The following is a 16793-nucleotide window of genomic DNA, read 5'->3' on the forward strand; positions in this document are numbered from 1 at the left end:
GTAACATTATAACAATCCCCTCCAAGACACATATATCTCATTTTTTCCAACATCATGAACACAGCACCTGCCCTTTTCATTGTGTGTAAATTTCATGATGAATAGACCAGTAGAAATGGTCCAAAATTACTTGGAATAAAATCTCTTTTCATTAACTTACATTAAAATGAAGAATGTTTTGCTCTCTCCTGTAAAGATACTATTTTGGAGATACATGGTTTTTTTGTGGATTGTTTTTTTGGGACAGCAACAATAAACTGTACATAACAAATTTGTTACATCTTGTGAAAATGTTTTCAAGCCTATCCTCTCTATGTGAGTGGTTTTATGTGCGAGTAGTTCAGTACTATTTCTATTTCTATTTACGTAATAAAAAGTATGAAAAAATAGTTTTTCATGACCCTCGTTCATCTACTTGAGTCAAAAACATTTTTAATTCTTATTCTATTTAGAAAGTACTAGGTGTACATGTTACATGGTAACAGGTGTACATGATAGTTTAAACCGGGCTGTATCAAAGGGATCATTTTATTTATGTGCAATTTTACTAGTGTCCGATGTTATTCTTAAATTTAGACAGGACATGTGAGGTTAATCAGGACCTCACAATAATTATTCAGTTTCGCTGACAAGCGTCATTTTTATGCACTTCTGTTGTTTAAGCATATAATAGTAACACAAGGGGTTGACTTTCATTGTAAGAGCAGATATAAAAGAAAATCTTTCTCCAACATTTTCTTGATTTATGGGTGGAAAAAGTCTTATTACGCCAGTGTCTGTTTTCCCAGACATTTTGGATGAACACAAAAGAAAAGGGCAGGCATTGATTTTCCAACAGTAGTATTATATACGGGGCAACTCACAGGCCAAGGAGATTCAAAACAGTATTCCTTCAAATCAAAACACACACCATTCATCCTCAGATACCTTTCCAACCTCTTTCTCTCCATCTCTCTCCGTCCTCCTTTGCACCCCCCCCCCCTCCCGCCCCCCCTTGTAGGTGACTTTCACCAAGAGGAAGTTTGGCCTGATGAAGAAGGCTTATGAGCTGAGTGTGCTTTGTGACTGCGAGATTGCCCTCATCATCTTCAACAGTACCAACAAGCTCTTCCAGTATGCCAGCACCGACATGGACAAAGTGCTGCTCAAGTACACTGAGTACAATGAGCCCCATGAGAGCAGGACCAACTCTGATATTGTGGAGGTGAGCAACATTCACATCCTCACAGCAAACAACTAGTATAAGCTAGCAGTACAAGATGAATTAGAGATGAATGGAGCAGAAAATGATAGGTGCTGTGTACAATGCTATATAGTCATTAGAGCTCTCAAGCTTGGTCATGCATTTTATGGTGTTTTCCCTGCACTAACACAACCAATCTAAGTAATCAACTAATTTGCAAGCCTGTCCTTTGTAAGTGGGTGTTAACATAGGAAGAACACTAAAATGTACAAGCAGGGGAACTCCAGGACCAAGGTTTGGAACCACTGGTCTAGACCAGGCATCTTCTGTCCACTAGCTGCACAAACCTTAATCATTTAATCATTTCAATAGCAATCCCAAGATTTCCAGTCTGAGGCAGCCCACTAACACTAAAAGTATAAATCTAATTGCACATATACTTTGTAAGTATATATAGTACTGTACAAAAGACTTAAGCCATTTATCTAGGTAGTATGTAATATGTATTTTTTCCAGAAAAATTACTTATATTTGAATAGATATTTCAGAAATAATTTAATACAATATTTAGTGATTGTATGTATATAAATGGTTAACATACATACCACTACGTATTGTGTTAATGTTATTGTATGTATGTTAATGGTTAACATTTTCCAAAGCTCTCCTCAAGGAAGCCCTTGTTAATTACAGTACTCATCAAATGCCCAGTTTGTTAAAACAGTACTTCACTAAGTTAAATCAGATGTTGATGGATTTGAACAAGTCAGTGCAGTGGCTGGGAGCATCAAGGTGAAGTTGAAGAAACTAATCATGTGCTCTAACTTGTCTAAAAGCTTCTTTTTTTTGAAAACATGAACATTTCTTGTAACTTTACTGTATCTGTGTTAATTTGTATTTATTCTTTTATTACGTCATGTTTGTACTGGTAAAGCACATTTAGTGCCCAGATAAATGGTTTTGAACATTTGAATAGTTAACTTAAACTTTGGCACACTACTGTATATCCAACATACATTGAGCACATGTAGGCATACTCCTCTACGTAAACACTGATATGTGTATGGTGAATATAATTGTGGAGTGTTACTAGAGAGCAGACCTCTGCTACTCTGCAAACAGACAGTAGTCAGAGCATATGACATGAGCTCTCTGACATCCAGCCAATCTCTGGCCACCTCGTGTCTAAGGTAGCCGAACCAGCCTAAAGCTTTGGCTGGCTCTCGGGCCTCAGTGACATGTTGCCTGTTGGCTGCGTGATCACTGGCATCACTCCTGAAACCAAAGCTGGGTTCAGTTCTGCACTAAATGGCCGTGACAGTGGGCGGTCATGAGGCAGACATCCAGGAGCTAACCTTAAGCCTGGCATTAGCTGGTTACGCAACAGGCTTTCCCCATGGGCAAAGGTGGCCTGCTGAAGTACTTAGGGGCTTATGGAAGAAGATACTGTCCTCCCTGGATCTTGCCTCTTGATCTCAACCAAGGATCTACCTCAACTAGTCCTTTTCCAAACAGGTAGATCAGGGACATCATCCTCAAACCACGGAGAGGCTGAACTTAGTGTTCTTCCTGATTCAACTCGTTGAGTAATGAGTGAGTCCTGCTTGTGTTGAATTAGGCGGGTTGCAGCAAAGGAAAACACTGCACTGCTGTTCCTCCCTCCCCAAGAATGGAAATCCAATTTCCTTAGAAACTTCTGTTTTTGGTCCTTTTTTCCACTTTGAAGTTTCTTACCTTGTCCTAGAGATGAGACTAAACCTTAAAGTCCATGTGATGTACTTGTTTTTTTTTATTCCAAAATTTTGAAAGAATGTAAATGAGATTCTTCTTCCACTGACAGTCAAGAATAACAGCGGCAAAAGCGATTAACCAGACCCGACAGATGTATCTCCATTGCTGTTAAATGGCACTGAAATCATTTTCTACTTTGTCATTGATTCAGGCTGTGTTTAAAGCATGTTTTTTTATTTCTGTCAACATTTTTTTCACTCTCTCTCTGAAATATTGCATGAACTCTCCAGAGTCTCGGCAAGCTTTCCCTCAGTCCCTTCTCTCATCTCCATTTCACACAAGCCTGTGTGTACACAGACTGTCTTTTTTTCATTTGCTCAATATTGCCATAAATTGAGATTTTTTTTCTTCTTTGATTTTATACTGTATATTTATAATGTTAAGACATCCATATGCACACAACAGATCCTTTATGGAATATATCTAGTAGGACAGCCTCCTGCTGGTCTCTGCACAGTGATGGTCTGTAGAGCAAAGGCAATGATTTGGTAGCCATCAACTTTCATGGCCAAAGAGAAGCATGCTTGATGTTTTTTTTTCCTAATAAGCCAAGACCAGCAGAAGATAAAACTAATTTCCTGCATTATATTTCCAGTATTACAAAGCTGAGATGCTCTCCAAGTGGTCAGCACAACCACTACAGTCCATTAATGCATTATAGACATTTGTATAGATATATACTTTTAACCTTGTCTAGACCTGATCTCTGTCCAGGGAATGATTTATAAATTGTCTTGCTTCACTTTGGAATTTCCCTGAAATTAAAGCACATAAGTGCATTACTATCCACTAAGTGCTTAGATAAGGAACATGTCTGGTAGCGCTAGACATTTGTGCACTACTTCTACATTTAAATACAGTAAATACAAGAGGGGAAAAAAACACCTCAGAAAGAAGTGGCAGTGCCATTTTGGGCCTCTCTATTCTGCTCACATCAAATGCAGCAGTCAGTAACCTTCATGTCATCCATGACTGTTATTATGGAGAGCATGACTTCCAAATTGGCCCAATTTTCAGAATGGGACATGTTTGGAGAGCTGTGCCCTACTGAAACAGTGGAGTAAATAAACCAAAATCCTGAACATTGCTGTTTTGGCAGTGCCTCACAAAAAGAGTAATTCAAACCGCCAGAGGAATTGGTGCAAACGTCTCAGGCTAAGGGGTGTGAAAAAGAGCACAGCCTTGTTGAAGTCTTCCTTCACTTTGGGAAGAACTGGCGCTTAGTGCTAGCGCGCTAGGTCTTTCTCTGTCCTGGCAGATTTGGGCTAGGAGAAATCGATTGGGAGCGCGGCTAAGGTGGCAAAGCTAACTGGATTTGCGAGCGGCAGTGCAGGCTGGCTCCTGCAGGGCCCGTTTTCTCTGCTGCTAGGTTACATCACGGCCGGGGGACGTGGGTGGTGGGAGGTAAGGAGGAACAAAGCAGACTTCCTGTTGTGATGGCAGGATGGGGATGAGGCCTCAGGGTGGGCTGTGGGGGGGTGAGTTGTTGGAGCTGGAGCTGAAGTTAGAAGGGGTGGTGGGGGTGCAGAGAGGTTGGGTGCCAGAGCAGCTATGAGCTTTAGTGTGGTTATTGTATGTGTAAGTTTATGAAAAAAATGCATGTCTGTAAATACATACATGTACTTACAAGTCTATATTCACTGATAGAGATTCTGCATTGTATAAATGAACGCACACACATAGATGGAATTAAAGGCGCACAACAGGATAAAACACACACGCTCATACTCACACAAGGATAAAACACACACTCTCAGGCAGTCTTTCCTGTCTTCGCCTGGCGTGCCTCAGGGGGTGCAGTGGGAGGATAAGGAGAGGCAGGGGAGCCGGGCGCAGCGTGTGGGCGTCTTGAAGAGCGGCCTGCTACATTAGCAATAAAGCTCCGTGTAATTAGCATGTCTTTGGTTGATAATTAGCGTCGCTGGGAGAGTGGCAGCGCCAGGCTCGGCCCGGCCTCTTTAGCTGTGTTTACGAGGGGCTGGCGGCCCTGCTCCCTCGCCCCGGCTCTCATCAGCTCGCTTTCTTTTCCGCTCTCCCCTTCCTTTCGCTCAATTTTTATCTCCGCTCTCCGGGGTCAGGCCCTTTCCTCTTTTAACCCAGTACCGTCTGCCAACCTAGCAGGCTGTAATAAGAGCCTATATACAGTATGTAAGGAGGAAGCCAGAGACAAACAGAAGATAAAGAGAGAGATGGAGAGATACTTCGCTTAGGGAAAGCTCTCTCAAACACAGACAATTTATGCAAAAATGCATAAAAACCAAACCATCTTTTCTCTGCAATCCTCTTATGTGTATTTTATCACTTGGAGGAAATGGAAGACACCCGCACTAAATGTGATAATCCTATAGTGAACCCATTCTGACCTGAATTTATTAGAATGATGCCAACCCAGGAACAATTCCCAACAAATCAATCCCTGTATTTGAAACGGCACATTACTCACTATTCCCAACACTGGAAAAGTGTAACACACAAACATAAAATTGATCCAAGTAAACGATTTTGCTTGCTAAAGGGATTGCTCATCATTCTGTGACTGTCGTCATATTCTGTTGCATAAACACCAACACAAACATCTTGCTAGTCAGCTGGCCATCAACCATCTAAAGCCTATTGATGTTCCATGTAGTGCCATTATTTACTCAGTTCCACTGTCTGGAATAATTTGTAAAATGGCAGCTATACTCAAAAGAGGACTGAAATACGGTCTCTTACCCCATTAGCATCCACTTCCAATGTCAAAGTCTAAAGACAGTAATTGGCCCCGCAAGCTATTTGAGGATATTATTTATGTGGTCTCAAGCTGACCTGTTTAAAAAGCCACATTCATAGACTATTCAGAGTGTATTATGGGTATTCCTCACCTGTTAGGTCACATTGTTTGGACATTACCTTGTGCATTTTAGTGGAACAGTGGAATTTTATGAGTGTCAGCCTCCTAAAATAGTACACTATTATAGTGAATTATTATAGTATATTATTATAGTGAACAGCTTGCAGTTTGTAGAATTCTGAATTAACACTGCCCTCCACATTGACCCTACCAAAGATTACAGTAATAAACAGTAATTCTTGTAGTTTGTTTTTGCTTAAGAGCAGCTCGTCATGTCTTAAAGAAATTACTTCTGATTGCACTTTTTAAATGTATTCATTTTACTATGTGAAAACTCATTAAAAGCCTCCTGCGTGTCAGCATCTCAGGTTTGAAGAAAGGTGGGCAGGTCCAGGTAATTACATGTTAAGTTGTAAATAAATACCAAATTATGAGTGCTTACGTAATGAAAAATTAGCTAGTTTTGGACTAGCAGGAAGAAAGCAGCGCTGTCGATGGAGCAGACTGTTGAGTGTTCCTCTGGCATAGATACAGCGCATGGTTTGTTTGGCAGCAGATGAAAAACTCAAACAGGCAGATAGATTTCCTATAACGACGAGTGCCAGGCAAGCCTACCCGACATGTGAAGCACATTAGAGCAGAGCCGAGGCAGCCAGGGTTGTGAAACCAGCAAACAGTCAGTGTTACTGAAGATTGACCATAATGCACTAAAAGTGCTTTGTTAATGCTGACAGTCTTTAAAGGCTGAATACCAAATGGTCCCTGAACATGTAGTACAGTATTTGGGTGTAGGTCATTATTTAATGACCTATGTAGCACACTGCATAAAGAACAGCAAGGTATGTGAGACTCAGAAAACGTCTTCCAATTCTTCAGCAAAGCTACATTCTGGGTTTTGGCTTAGCAGACCACAAAAAATTACAGGGGGTTTCATGTGATTAACTGTCTACTATTTAAACATAATTACATAATTAGATAATTCAGTATGTAGTTAGTTTAGTTAGTTATGCAGTGAATTGCATTTACATTCAGCTTACATTCTACATCAACAGGACTGAAGTGTGCTCTGCTGAGGTTTTTCTATTTGTTTCAAACAAATTCAAATTTCAAAATTCAAGTTTTTGTGAATTTATATTCTTCTTCTGTAAATTAACTACAGCAGCATTAAAATTCAGTTTATTTCCCCAAGTACTTAAAGATATCAGAGACTGAGAGATCCACAAAGAAAAAAAAAGGAAGCATATGGGGAGTGCAAGGCCACCTCTAGTCAACTCCTCTCACATGCCCATCCACATGGAGTCAGGTAGTGTGGCACAGACACAGGAGACAGCTCTGGCCAATCCCATTCCCCTGTCAGATTAGCCTAATCTGAACATTCACCTTTTAATCTCAGCTAGGACCTCCACTCTTACCTAGCTGCAAGTGCTGAATGGGCAAGCAAGGCAGGAGAGGAGCACAGCACGGCGGGGCTGGGGGGTGGGGTGGGGGGTGTTAAGGAGGAGGAGGCGTTGAGGGAACAGCGAACAAGAAAGAGAGAGGTTGGTAATTATTTCCAAAGGTCATTCTGTTAATGACTACCTGCTTGGCTAATGAGATTCTGTAAAGCTCCCTCACGATGTTTTGCCCTCGTATGGGTCTCCATGTGCTGAGATGTGTGAGAGGGATCAAGCAGGGCAGTCGCCTCCCCTCCACTGTCGCCTGTCTGAAGGAGAGCGGGAGGGAGGGAGGGAGGGAGAGAGGGGAAAGAAAACTACAGAGAAGCGTCAACTCAGGTTCATTAAACGTCTTGCAGAACGCTTAATGTTGCCAAGGAACGCTAATTAATTGGACTGATTTCAGTTTAATTTCTCCTCAAAGTAGCCGTTATGACTTAATTAAAAGATATTTTGCTTGTGTGGGTGCTCGCACGTCAACAGCCTGCTAGCGCCGAACGCTTGTCTCATGAAAATAACTCTTTTCTTGCTTATTTGTGGCGCCGGCATCAGAAGGAACATTAGCCCAGAGCAGTTTTTCTCGCAGTGTCTGAGCTGAAGGACTATTCATTCTCCACACAAAGAGCCGCTATACGATAAACTGCCTGACACAACCATGTTCCCTCAGATATCTCCCTTCAGTTGCAATCAGATAGGCAAAAGTGTTTGTAGTTATCGTGATTAAGTTAATAAAAACACTCTTGTCCTTCTCCACCTGCTTTGGTGACAAATGTGTTACAGTGAACTGTGTACAGTTTATGGTCATTAGCACAAAGTGATATATGAGATGTATTAAATCAGTCACTTTGGAAGTTTTCACCAGTGAATCTGGGATTAAGTAGGCTTTATCCACCTAAGCAAATTAACCTTATATAATAAAAAATGATTAAAATGGAAAGATTAAGATATGGGAAGTCATATCTTAGTGTCAGTGTGTCAGTGTCATCCTTCAGAAGTATTTATATTTATAATTCTAATTTTAACAACAATTTTCACAGTAGCTACAGAATGCAGCCCCCTGTTTTTGAGTAGGTCTTCCAGTTGAACTGGTTTTTTTTTTTTGCTCTGAAAACATACACACATACACACCAGTGAACACACACTAGTGGGCAGTGAGCACACTTGCCCATAGTGGTGGGCAGCCCTATCTGCAGTACCCTAGGAACTGTTGGGGGTTAGGTGCCTTGCTCAAAGGCACTTCAGTCAGGTGCTGTCAGCTCAGGGGATCAAATCGGTGATCTTCCGGTCACAAGCCTAGTTCCCCTAAACTCTGACCCACAACTGCCCCCCAAAGAGGCAGAAAGAAAGAGGCTGCATTGGTTATAAGATAGACATCAAAATTGAAAGTCAGAACCTCAGTTGTTTTTTAGAAATGTTAGTCCTCTTCAGTCACTTCTTGTCTCCTCATGGAAAGGTTCCAAAGATCTCCTCATTAGAAATAAGGCAGTTCTTGACATTTGTGCATCCCAGATGAGCTGATAAATAATTACCATTATATATATATATTTGTGCGGCCTCTTCCAACCTTCAAAGCAAGGTTGATCAGTCAGTGAGTGAGTGAGGAGCTTCTTTGTGCTCCCTAAGCCTTCGAGCTCTCTTCATCTAAAGCTTTTTGGACCGACGGCCACAGAGCAACTTGTTGTACTTGTGCCTCGTGGCTCATGGATTCTAGGGGGAAAAAACAAAATCATTTGCATGTGCTCGCTCTCTCTCTCTCTGTCTCTCTCTCTCTCGTGTTTTCCCTACCCCTCCTCTGATTGGAAACAGCTGCAGAGCACTCGCAGCAACACTTAAAAAACGAGTGCATTTCAGATGTCCAAAGTGGGAGCCCCCTCCCTCCCTCTCTCTCTCTCTCTGTCTCTCTCTCTCTGTCTCTCTCTCTCTCTCTGTCTCTCTTACTCCCTCCTACTCTCCTCATGTGTGTGTGGTGTGTGTGCGTGAGAGTGTGTGTGTTTTTTTTAGTATTCTTCCCCTAATAAATGCCTCAAAAAAACGGTAGTGGCCTAAAAATAGCGCTCGCCGATGCTAAATTTAGCGCTTGGCTTACTGCGCTGGCGAAGCGAATGGAGAAGAATAGGCGTGGAGAGACAGGGTGAGTAAGCAAGCCTCTATTCATTCAGCACACGATGAACCGCTGCCCTTGGCCAGCTAAGGCACAAGACTCGACTCCCACACCACCCTCCCCACCAGACCTCGGGGTGCCAATAAACATTTGATCCTCAGGATAAAGGTTCTTTATTATTTATTTCTCTCCTTTTTTTCGTTGTCGGTCTGAGTTTTCTTTTTTCTCCTTCTCCTCCCCAGCAGGGAAGACAAAGCCTTGTTTGATTTAGTTACAAGGAGAAAGAGAAGAAGCCGTGAATGGCTTTATTAGCCTTGTTCATGTTCTTATGAAGAGAGACAGATTTTAAAACAAAAGAACAGGCCTTTTTTGACCTTTTTGACATATTATTGTACCACATTTAGAACGCAAGGGCACCCATAAGTATTACATTACAAATAAACACCAGTAGGTCCACTAGTGGTTTTGGAAAGCAAATAAATTAGCAATATTTGCACTGTAGATATCGCAAACCCTGGTTCCTATCACCATCACTGTGGTGAGTCTGTACATTTTACTACAATAAACCATTTTACATAAGACCATTCTGAATCACTTTGTATTTTAAGGTCTGAATGTATGCAGACATTTTGACAAATCAGTTGAATTTTTTTGGCCATTTCTGTTTGTTGTGAAATGATCACACACTGGAAACGAAGCTGACTTAATTAACTGGTGTAAAAACTACATATAAAAATGGAATCTTAAGGTTTTGATGACAGTGTGAGAATGTTTTCAGTGAGTTTTGTATGTGAGTTTATGATCTTGTGGGTTTTAATCTGTATACCTTAATTAAAATCTTTATATACTCATTTTAATCACTTCTAATATGAGCCAGAAAAAGCAATGTGACAGTCTTAACTCATTGTAATCATTCCAGTATGCACCACAATAGCTCAGACATACAGTGGTCAATTTCTATGCAGCAGACCAGTAATCAATGTTTTTTAGTTTTTTTTTGGCATCAAAACGATATAAAATGAGAGAGGCACTCTCCTGATCCACCCTGCAAATGTGGGTGGAAAAAAACGAGCAGGCTATTTTAGGCTGTGGGTGTAGATGGCATTCAGCGGCCCTCCGTGGGCTCCCTTTGGGCCAGTCGGGTGTGGAAACACAAGGTCATGCCAGAGAGGTCAGGTGCCTGATCATTGTTCCTCAAAGCCCTCGGCCCCTTCCTGTAATGCAGCTGCACGATAAGAGGCCCAGAGCAGACAAAAGCTGATAACTGACGCGAGTGTGTGTATATGTGTGTATATGTGTGCGTGTGTATATGTGTGTGTGTGTGTGTGTGTGTGTGTGTGTGTGTGTGTGTGTGTGTGTGTGTGTGTGTGTGTGTTTTCACACTCAGAGGCAGGGACTTTAACTTACCACCACCCAAAAAAAGAATCACAGCTTGTTGCGTGTATCAGTCTGTCCTTCTGCAAATATAAAAAGAAATCCGGACCCTCTGAATTTGTAGCAAATAGAAAGATAACCATGGCATAAGTGCCCCTTTATGGAGCCTGACTGGGGTGCTATTGTGCAGAAATGGGATGGGTCATAAAATATGAATGCCTTCACTGTCCTCATTAATACAGACACAGTGAGAGGACATGAGATGCTGATTTTTTTACAGTCATAATCTGTAATCAACAGACAGATGCTTTTGAAGAACATAACACAATCATTTAAAAAATCAATCGCTGAAACTATATCTTTATAGAAGGACAAAACATTCTTAACTTTAATGAGAATTTATTCCAGAAGACAGAATATCCTGGAGAAACACTATTCGTATGATTGCCAGGATTTGGAGAAGACTTGACAACACTCAATAACATTTTCAACTGCAATAAATCTATGGCCCAATCGAAAAGTCCACACAATAAATGTGAATGGAAGCTGCATTTTTCAAATCTTTAAAGCTAAATTTAATGCAATTATGAGACCTTGCTATGATAGCAACGAGAACAAACATTACTTGGTATTAGACAATGAGTTCATGATATCTTGTTAGAGACAGGGATGCACGATAATAAGGGAATCATCAGTTGATAATTGTTTTACAAAAATCATCATTGGACAGATTGGACTGATTTTTCCAACCCAAAATTGATGAAAAACGTATTGCACTTATTGAAAGAGAAGAATGTTCAGGCAAGCTGGGCAACTAAAATATTTATTTTATTTATTTTTCTGCATTTGTAACTGTACAGGCATAAGTATAGTGTTGTTTCTCTGTAATAATAATAATAATCCAGGTGGATTTAGTCTAAATTTAATAACAACAAATTTGCTAAATATTTTTATATTGGAATCAGCAGATATCTCCACAAAAAATATTGGAAATTGGCACAACTGTCACCTTGATGCATCCCTAGCTATGACAGCGATGAGAACAAGTATTCTCAGTATTAGTGACTTAGGTATAGATTTGAATCTGCATACTTGTTTATTGAAAATACAGTCTTTATCCATTTTAATCAAGCCTAATCCCACTGACAGTATACCGCTAACAGTGTTCGCTATGGCTTTGGAAAATTACCGTAGAGAAGAAAAAAAAAAAACCTTAAGCCCCAGATCCAATCCATACCCTTAAGATATGTTTAAACCCTGTACGACTAAACTAAACGATTCACCAACCCCAGCCCCCTCCCCCATCTCATTTTTTTTTTTTACTGTCATGCATATGAATGTTCCTATGAGGAGCAGCTGTGTTCTTGAATAGAGCGCCACTTGCTTCGCTATTGTGCCGTCTGCCAGTACGGTTCCTACACTGTATGCCTTTGTACTGGGATTAGCCCATATTCAGCAGCTCCCCAACTACAGTACTTATCTGTGTGCATGGATTTTCCTTACATACCCCCACCCTCACCCCCCACCCAATATAAACCACAGACAGCTGTAATTACATCCTTAAAGTGCGGTATTGCTTTAACTGTGGGCTGATGGGTCTTAAGCTTGTCTCTTTGATACTTGATTACAGTGCATAGGGAGGAGGCTGTATTTTTCTTCTTTTTCTTTTTTTTTTAAGCAATATTACAATTATGGTAAAGTAGCCAATCTGAGGGGTTTGAGGAATTAAGAAAAGGCCCCTCACTTTAAAAGAGAGAGTGGAAGCTTGGCTGTAATTGTATAAGGAGAGACAGGCATAAAGTCTTCTGCGACAAACCACCAAAAGGGAGGCAGTATTCTGCGCACTCTCACATACACACACAGGCATGTGGCATCCCTGCCCCTTGTCGTCTCTGTTCGTGCCCGGCTAGCGGATCGTAGTGTGTTCAAACCGCACTTAATGAAGTGGTGGCTTCCCCTGCTCTCACCCAGCCACCTGCTTCCAATAACCTACAGCCTGACTCTCATTCCCTCTCTCTCTCGCTCTTTTTCACTTAAAAAATCTCAATCGCTAAACTATGGGACATTGTGCTGACCTGCATGGCCGAATGTGTGGTCAGTCTGTCTGCTTTGCATATGTAAATGTATGTAACAGGGCTGGACAGTATATCGTTTTTAATCTTTATTGCAAAACTGGCCTTTGCGAGTAGATAAGGCAATGAGCCATTTAACCAATCACAATTTTTTTTAAGTGCGTCCTGTATGACTAGAGATACAGATATTTTAAAAGTGTTTTTAATGTGTAAAATACTTTGTTTTATTATTATTTAGCAGACATTCTTTAAGAATGGGTTAAATGGCTCATTGCCTTATCTACTCGCAAAGGCCAATGGTAGATTATTGAGAACAACAATGTTATTTCACTCACATTGGAACTTGGGTTTTGACCACTGTAAATGGTCATGTTCACTGCAGCAACAGATCATGAATTTGGCCTTTGAACTCACCTCCATATAATTTCTGCTCTAGATCAACAGAAATCTGCATTCGTAGCTGAAAATGGCTATTATACTGAAATCTAAAGTCTCAGATCTGTCAGCTTTTTTGTTGCATATACAAATGCAAATATTTAGATAAAAATTAAACTCAAAACTCAAAAATTAAACTCCTTAAACTCAAACTTCTCGTAGTGTTGGGCCTGGAATTGGTAGCTGGATGTCTGAGAGTGTGCTCAGGAGAAGATAGTAAATGCCAATGTCTAAAATTGCGAGAATTCAAAGAATTCTTAAATTCATATATTTAGCAGGAGCATTTTTAATATGGATGGTCCTAAGCACCTGTGTCAAATCTTGCTGTTGCCATTGAATGTATGGTTAAAACCACAGAATCCATGCTTTGGTTCCAAAGATTTTTTTAAAAATCAAGAAACTCTTGCTGCTTTTCTACATTAGTTTTTATTTCTATTTATTCTACTGTTATAATGTTTTACAAGGTAAGACACTTGTACTGCCTAGATAAATAGTTTGAAACAGTTTTCTTGGCTGGCATAGACTTCTGCACAGCACTTTATGTAAGAGTGCGAGTAGTTCTCCGCCCTCTTGTGGAACACTTAAATACCCCGTACACCCCCAGCACCCTCACACACACCCCACACGCAGTCACGCACATGGTGTAGGCAGGGCCGCTGAGAAGTATGAAGTCATTTTTGCTGGCCTAATGGGACCACCTCAGAGTCAGTGGCTTTCTGCATGTGTCTACAGTTCTACAGCACAGAGTGGAAAAAGCTCTTGGTCCACTACATGCTGAATAAGGCAAACCACCCGACTGCTGAAATATGGACTTCATGTGAAAACACTCCCTTTTTCATGCAACCTACTGAGATGATTTATCAAAGAAAGAGACTCTGGGGGTACACTGCTTTGCCACAGTCTGAGGAAAACTTTTTTTTTTCTTTCCCGTACACAAATCTGTCAATCAGGCAACACCTTAGTAATGTCTGATGTCAGTACTTTATAACTTTCAAATAATTTGCTGTATAACATTGCGAATGAACTTCTGAAGTTAGATAACCAAAACTGATAGATACAGTATTTTTCACTTAATGTCTTCTTGTAAAAAAACTTGAAATATTACAAAAAAAAACTTTTTTGTTTGAACTTTTGATGAGTTTATAATATTTAAATATCTACCATACAAGTTATTATTCGATAAAACAGCAATTATTAATATGATATGTGACACCAAATGTTTGAATGGTAAATGTATACTAGAGCTTGTATTACTCTTGGTTCCAAGCTCATGGGGTCACAGGTTACTTTTGTGGCCTGCGCAATTTGAACAGGGTCGCAGGACGCTGGGCTCAACCTCTGTTTCCAATAAGGAAATGGGTTGAATTTGTTTTGTTGGCCGGGTGGGAACGTTGCGTAAACACTGTCGCCCTGCTTGTCTCCTGGCCTCTATAAACACGCCACTGAATGTGGGCTCTCCTCCAGCCCTCGGCATGCCGTCCTGCCAAAGTGGCCCCTGGAAAGGAGGCTCTGACCAGTTTGGAGGGATCCTCTTTTACACCTCCTGAAAATACATCCCCCAAACTCTGCAGTGTCTGTCTGGACCTGAGCCCCCCTGGGCCCGATTCCAGTGTTGTCTGATGGTCAGGCTTGAGCGGGTAGAGACTGGTCGTGCAGCAGAAAGAGGTCAAAGGGGACACTTGGGAGGCCAGCCAGGGCTTTTCCACAGCTGTCCAATTCATCGGTTTGAAAGTCTGGGCCTCAGATGGTCTGACTGAGACTGAAATTTTCTGGTCTGCTGTTATAGAGACATTTATACAACAATTCGCTTTGAACATAAAAAGCATTTTAGCACAAAGATGATTCTGAAATGGAAGCACAAGCATCACACTGAACACTATCTTTACCAGTTAAGACCAAAATTCTTCTGATAAACTGGACCCTGGTTGGTTGAAAAGCTTCTACTTGTTATTATATCTCAGAACACATTTTCACTGTACCTTCACAATACCATTCATCAACATACTAAAAGTGGTTCTTAGGCATCTATATACATTACTTCAAACAAATCATCATAACAATAAGTGTGTTTTTGCTAGTAAAATGACAATAGATCATTATAGTAAATGCAAAAAAGTATTAAGAAATTTTTTTTTCAAATTTCATTTTTCTCAGTCGTGTGAGTTTGAAGAACAAATCACCAGCTCATTTAATTTGGAATAACGAAATACTGATTGGTCAAATCAGCTGTTGGATGATAACTGCAAGTAATTCTGGGTGTCCTTAAGGAGAGGCTTGGAAATGGTTAAACAAGCACATTAAAACACATAAAATCACTACTTATTAATATAATTTGTACTTGTTGCAAAATATTTTTATGAGCAAATAAAACAAAAGAAATCTAAGAAGTTTAAATCATAAGGGCCTCTAAATGGCCCACAGTTAAACTCAACTGTATAACTTGCATATTAGTTCCATATTAGTTATTAAATAATTCATAGCAGTTACCAAATTATAGGTGTTGAGATTAACATCTAAAAAAACAAGCCTGTGGTTCAGTGGGCTAATGGCAAGGGGTTGTGGCATAGACTGTTCCCAGTAGATCCCTGGTTTGATGTCTAGCTTGAACGCACACGTGTGTTGGGCTGAAGGTTAGACAAAATGAGTGTATATAGGCCACTGTATCTCCACTGTTCTCTGACAGAAGAAGCCAGTAGGGAGCAGTGGGAGGAAGGCATTTAATTAGGTGCGTGCCTCTGAAGGGGTTATTCCCTCTTCTTTCCTTTTCTCTCCCTCCTTTTTAGTTCTCACTGCCCGTTCTATCTTCCATCCCATTCACCTTCTTACTTTCCCTTCGTCTTTTCCTCTCACATTCCCTTGATGTTTCTAGCTCAAACCTTCTCTCTCTCTCTCTCTCTCTCTCTCTCTCTCTCTCTCACACACACACACACACCTGCATTCTGTCTCTATCTCTATACTGTATCCTCCTCACTCCCTCTCTCTCCCTCTCTCTGCTCCCTTTGCCAAGCCATTTTCCGCTTTGTTAGATTGATTACTCCTCATCAATAATGTTTTGGACGGTGGATCATGCAGCTTTCATCTACTGAAGCTATTAAGATGTCAGCCTAGGAAATGATTTCTCTGCTCGCTCCAAGTACATAGCGGGTTTGTTCTCTACAGTGACTTATTTTTAGTCACACAAACTGGAAACATTAAAGATGGAGAGTGGTGTGTTGGGAAATTGATTTAATTGTCAGACAGGTTTGTTTTTTTCCCTTTAAATTAAATTTCTATCATGTTCTGTTTTATAATAGCCTATGTGTCTATGTGTTATGTAGGAGTGGGCGATGTGAGACTGTTAATGTTAATGTGAAAAATTACATCACAGATCACTTTCCTAAGCATTTCTAGTGAACTGCGTGCTTTGTAATAAACATTAATTAATTTGTTTGCCATTAATAAAGGAATTTAGACTAATTATAGAGATATAAATACAGAGCCTGTAAAACAGGGATACCCAAACTTTCTAAAAGTGCAACATCTGTGGTGGACCAACAGGAAATAAGACAAAACAATTTACAACTATGAGAAA

At 40.5% G+C, this 16793-nt stretch overlaps 1 protein-coding gene across 8 annotated transcripts in view; it reads left to right on the top strand.

Moving 5' to 3' along the window:
* The window catches only part of mef2cb (myocyte enhancer factor 2cb), a 90635-nt gene that overhangs the window by 52179 nt on the left and 21663 nt on the right, over nt 1-16793 (top strand). For all 8 annotated transcript variants that reach the window (XM_037531682.1, XM_037531688.1, XM_037531681.1 and 5 more), the window contains one exon: nt 1001-1204. In XM_037531682.1, coding sequence (XP_037387579.1) covers nt 1001-1204 — 204 coding nt within the window. The remainder of the gene's footprint in view (nt 1-1000; nt 1205-16793) is intronic.

The sequence above is a fragment of the Pygocentrus nattereri genome, chromosome 20, assembly GCF_015220715.1.
Source record: "Pygocentrus nattereri isolate fPygNat1 chromosome 20, fPygNat1.pri, whole genome shotgun sequence".
Taxonomy (NCBI): domain Eukaryota; kingdom Metazoa; phylum Chordata; class Actinopteri; order Characiformes; family Serrasalmidae; genus Pygocentrus; species Pygocentrus nattereri.